A 5,000-nucleotide genomic window follows, 5' to 3' on the forward strand; every position below is an offset into this window, starting at 1 on the left:
ATCGCTATTTGCGACGAGAGGAGGAAGTTTTACGTAAACTGCGGTTGTGCTATTTTGGTGCGGGGAACTTAAGTCTATATATATATATATATATATATATATATATATATATATATATATATATATATATATACATATGTACATATATATGTACACACATACACATACACACACACACACACACACACACACACACACACACACACACACACATATATATATATATATATATATATATATATATATATATATATATATATATATATATATGAACTGAGTTCATTGTGACAAATGGATAAAAGGGGTATAAATGAGCCTGAATATTTTCACAACACAAGAGATGTAATTTACGCGTTTCGGGTTACCCCGTCTTCAGTCTCATTTATACCCCTTTTATCCGCACACACACACACACACACACACACACACACACACACACACACACATATATATATATATATATATATATATATATATATATATATTTATATATCATATATTATATATTATATATATGTACACACACTTGTGTGTATGTGTATATATATATATATACATATATATATACATATACATACATAAATACATATATACATATATATATGTATATATGTATATACATACATACATATATACATACATACATATACATATGTACACGCACACTCACGCACACACACACACACGCACGCACGCACGCACGCACGCACGCACGGACACACAAATACAGGAGCACATACACGGAAATACATTTAAATATAAATACATACGTACATACGTAAATGCATGCATGCATGCATACATTTATACATGCCCATACAGTGTGTTTGTGTGTATATATATGTGTGTATGTACGTGTGCGTATGCGCTGTCATGTATTTTGTAAGAAATAAAAAATGTAGGCGCAAGTTGAAAAAAAAACACGTTTAAGTCTTACGAAATTGTAAACACCGAACTTTCAAATTAATATATTTATAGAATCTGGTCGGTTTAAAACGCAAAACTTTCACATTCTTGAGAAATTAACCTGGTATGTATATTTGTATTTAGTACGTGGTTTACTTTGCTTGATTATGTTAAAGCATTGCAGATTCATTGAAATAGCAGCATAAAAGAGGCTTCATCTACAGTTTTGTCGAGCATGTATCGCAATGACTGTAGACTTTATAACAATAGGAGCATTAGGTGTATTAAGGATCGTCAATTAAAGTTAATGTAGGTTTATTTGATGTTATAACATCATAACATTTATAACAGGGCTATCACCGTGATTAAATCATTGGTGTGAAGGTTGGTATGAAGATGGGGGCTGGTAGGAAGGTGGCTGGTATGATGGCTGGTATGATGGTTGCTGAGGAGTGTAGGCTTGGGGCTTGAAGGTAACGGGGGGACCGTACTCGTGGGGGTACTGAGCCTCGCCGTAGTAGCTGACTTCAGCCTGGTAGCCGTTGTAGTGGTCAGCAACGTAGGTTACCTGAAGCGAAGACATTTTATGTTGTACAAGTTATGGGTTATAGCTGTAGCTTCAATCTGTATGCTATTTCGGAAGATGGGGGTTTAGCTTACTGTCTGTTTGCGTCCGTCAGGAAGCTGCACGGTGTATGATCCCTGTACGGTGTTGCCGTCGGATTCTTCGTTGTGACCGAAGTCGGTGCCGGCATAGTCGTCCTTGACGTTATATTCGAAGTCGTATGGTCTCTTCTCCTGCAAGAAGACTTATGATGATTTCCTCAGCTCTATCAGACTAGCAATTGCATTTTGTACGTTATGCATTGTTTATAAAACTCTGTTGTGATTTCACCTCTTTCTCGGGCTGGTAGGACGTCGGAGGGGCGTACTCGTACCGCTCAGCGGAGTCGGCGAGGATCATATCCACAACCAGCACCAAAATGGCAATCTAAGGGGGGGGAATGATCAGGTTATATGCTATATGTTGAGAGATTAGAATTAGTTCAGTGTCTGAGCGAAGTTTGAGGTGATTTACTCTGGTTCATTTTGTTTGCGATTCCCATTTTCTGTGTGTATGTAAGTCGAACTGTATATTCAAACATCGCATCGACTCCGAACCTTCGAGATCATGTTGTGTGTGTGTTTTAGGCTGCTGTCGATGCAAGGCTCAGCTTGAACTGACATCCGACTGATGGAGAATATGCATTTATACTTCTGGCTGGAGTCACCCTTGAAATGTATCAGCTGATAATGGGACTGCATTGATATGCAAAGCAGGAAGGCGAGTCACGCGGCCTACAGGAAATCTCCACGAGCGAGATAATATGACTTTCAATGTGCTCTCATTTCGTTGCAAATAGTGCATCAACGTCACGAGATGCGTGGTATTTTTTTTTTTTTTTTTTTTTTTAATAAGGTTGCTAATATATTTTTGGAATGTTATTTGGCCAAAGTATTTTATGTTCTGTTGGATGCTAGGATATTTCAACTTTAAAGAGAAACACATAAGTTGACTTTTAATCGTAACATGCTGGGATTTGGTATTACATATAATGACCTCCCCCCCCCCATATTATTTATTCAACACTATATATGCATTCCAAACTGTGCTGCATTAAGCTCGTTCAGTTACTTTATTCAACTCTTTAGTTTTCTTAAGTATATTCCTTAGCTGCACGAATTAATTCTCAAGTTCACTCTCTATAGTTTCTCAAGTTCGATTCTGACTTTCCACCCCTCCCCCCTCCCCCCGCCCAGATCTTCCCTTCGCCGTGGTAGTAGATATCTCATTTCCGGCCCGTCAGATCGTCGTCATTTGCTGTCACCTTGAACTCGTCCTCCAACCTGGTATCTGCAGGTCTTTGGAGTCTCGAGAATGAAGATAATCCTTGTGTTTACTTTCTCCTGCGACTTCCACTTGGAGTTCTGAGCCAAAGTTTAACCTTTAGGAATAGTTTGGTTCTTGAAGCGTGTCTGTTCACCTCAGACGCTATTCTTGAGTACAGGTTGGGATCATTCCCCTTGTTTACAATGTGTGAATTTTATACATTTTCTCCATTCTCTCCCTCTCTCTCTTTCTCTCTCTGTCTCTCTCTCTCTCTCTCTCTCTCTCTCTCTCTCTCTCTCTCTCTTTCTCTCTCTTTCTCTCTCTCTCTCTCTTTCTCTATCTCTCCCTCCCTCCCTCCCTCCTCCTCCCCCCTCTCCCTCCCTCCCTCCCACTCTTTATATATATATATATATATATATATATATATATATATATATATATATATATGTGTGTATATACATTTATGTATTTATATATTCATACACATATATGTATTTATATATATATATATTTATATTTATACATACATATATGTACATGTGTGTAAGATGGTAGAATCCATCCATTTGAGTGGGTCATTGTGGTGATATGGATAGGAAGCCGGATCTCACTCAGAGGGCCCGAGTTCAATTCCCTGTCAGGAAGGTAAAATTTATATTACTATATTTAATGCGTTACTACATTCTACCATATTTCACGCATGTATTTAATATATACTATATTCTATATATATTTACGCATGTATATATATATATATATATAATATAATTATATAAATATATTTATATATACATATATATATTTATATATATTATATATATATATATATATGTATGTATATATATATATCTATATATATATGTATATATATATATATATATATATATATATATATATATATATATATATATATATATATATATATATTTATATGTATGTTTGTATATATATGTGAGTGTGTATAAATACATATATATACATATATTATATATACCTATATATACACCTGTGTGTGTACATATATATGATATATATATGTGTGTGTATATATATGTATATAAATATATATATGTATATATGTATATAATTATACATATAATGTATATATAAACACACTTACATATACATAAATACATAAATGAATATACTTCTTAGTATGTTTTTTTCTATGTGTAGTGCATACGCTATTCTCTTGGTGACAGGATTTTGTTGTAACGTAATGTTTTCATTTTCTCTTCCAACAGGTACGTAGCTGTTAGCTGCATTGCGGTTTATTTTTACATGGTGTGATTTGTCTTCCTGTTCTGACGTTCGTCTGTAAGTATATCATTTGCTTGTAAACTTTTTGAGTAATTAAACATTTGGTTAATATGCTAACTTATGCAACAATCCGTCAGCTGCCTCGACTTCCTTGCATAAGGCGTATGTCACAAACTTTCTGATTTGTGAAGTTGAGATAATTATTGGTAGTGTTAAGTGACGGTCTTGGATGGTTGTGAGAGATACTTAGATATATATTTGTCATGAATAACAAAATGTGTGTTGACAGAGCCTAAGATGTATTTCAATTATACCCGTTCTATTAATCTGATACTTCCGTGTGTTTAATTCTGTCCTATTTTTGTTAATTAGTATATTGGATTGATGAGTGTCGAGAAATCAAGATAATAACTTTAAGACTGATATGAATACAAGGAATTGATGTTAAAAAAATAGTTCGATTACAAGGAATTGATATTAAGAATATGTATTTTCTTGGTAGATCAGGTTTAGTATGAATCGTAGAGTGTGGAGACTTAAAATACTTTATTTAAAAGGAACATGTATGGAAATAGACTCATATATGATATAACAACTGGAAATACATTCAGAATGTCATCTTATTGGTATGAAGGTTCAGGTTGATATGAGGGTTGAGGTTGGTATGAGGGTTCAGGCTGGTATGAGGGCTGTGGTTGGTATGATGGTTCGGGCTGGTATGAGGGCTGTGGTTGGTATGAGGGTTCGGGCTGGTAAGATGGCTGAGGCTGGTATGAGGGTTGTGATCCATAGCTTTGGGGCTTGAAGGTGACGGGGGGACCGTACTCGTGGGGGTACTGGGCCTCGCCGTAATAGCTGACCTCAGCCTGGTAGCCGTTGTAGTGGTCAGCCACGTAGTTCACCTGCAAGGAAATTGGTTTAGTAGTTTGAAAAGATGTTACATTCTCACCTTATTTCATGGTGT

The 5,000-nt window shown here is 35.6% G+C and overlaps 3 protein-coding genes across 25 annotated transcripts in view; 1 reads left to right on the forward strand and 2 right to left on the reverse strand.

The window, feature by feature from the left end:
• rg (A kinase anchor protein rugose) overlaps positions 1 to 5,000 on the forward strand; it is a 1,000,951-nt gene that overhangs the window by 500,137 nt on the left and 495,814 nt on the right. The window lies entirely within an intron of this gene.
• On the reverse strand, positions 1,277 to 2,079 carry LOC147471901 (uncharacterized). The gene is made up of 4 exons (XM_086535976.1): positions 2,068 to 2,079; positions 1,802 to 1,897; positions 1,567 to 1,704; positions 1,277 to 1,474 (listed from the first exon to the last, which is right to left on the reverse strand). The coding sequence occupies exons 1-4, from the start codon at positions 2,077 to 2,079 to the stop codon at positions 1,277 to 1,279; spliced, it is 444 nt and encodes a 147-aa protein (XP_086392102.1).
• Positions 4,568 to 5,000, reverse strand: part of LOC147471902 (pupal cuticle protein Edg-84A-like) — a 1,041-nt gene continuing 608 nt past the window's right edge. For both annotated transcript variants that reach the window (XM_086535963.1, XM_086535962.1), the window contains one exon: positions 4,568 to 4,938. In XM_086535963.1, the coding sequence (XP_086392089.1) occupies positions 4,657 to 4,938 (282 nt within the window). In that variant the 3' untranslated portion in view covers positions 4,568 to 4,656. The remainder of the gene's footprint in view (positions 4,939 to 5,000) is intronic.

This window comes from Penaeus japonicus, unplaced genomic scaffold (genome assembly GCF_977035675.1).
Source record: "Penaeus japonicus unplaced genomic scaffold, GWHDUDI00000001_assembly GWHDUDI00000004, whole genome shotgun sequence".
Classification (NCBI taxonomy): Eukaryota; Metazoa; Arthropoda; class Malacostraca; order Decapoda; family Penaeidae; genus Penaeus; species Penaeus japonicus.

Excerpts from the sequence above, each read along its gene's own strand:
- LOC147471901 (XM_086535976.1), bottom strand. Across the intron at positions 1,705-1,801 it reads CCTACCAGCCCGAGAAAGAG|GAGAAGAGACCATACGACTT; the intron begins GTGAAATCACAA and ends GTCTTCTTGCAG. Across the intron at positions 1,475-1,566 it reads CTGACGGACGCAAACAGACA|GTAACCTACGTTGCTGACCA; the intron begins GTAAGCTAAACC and ends TCTTCGCTTCAG.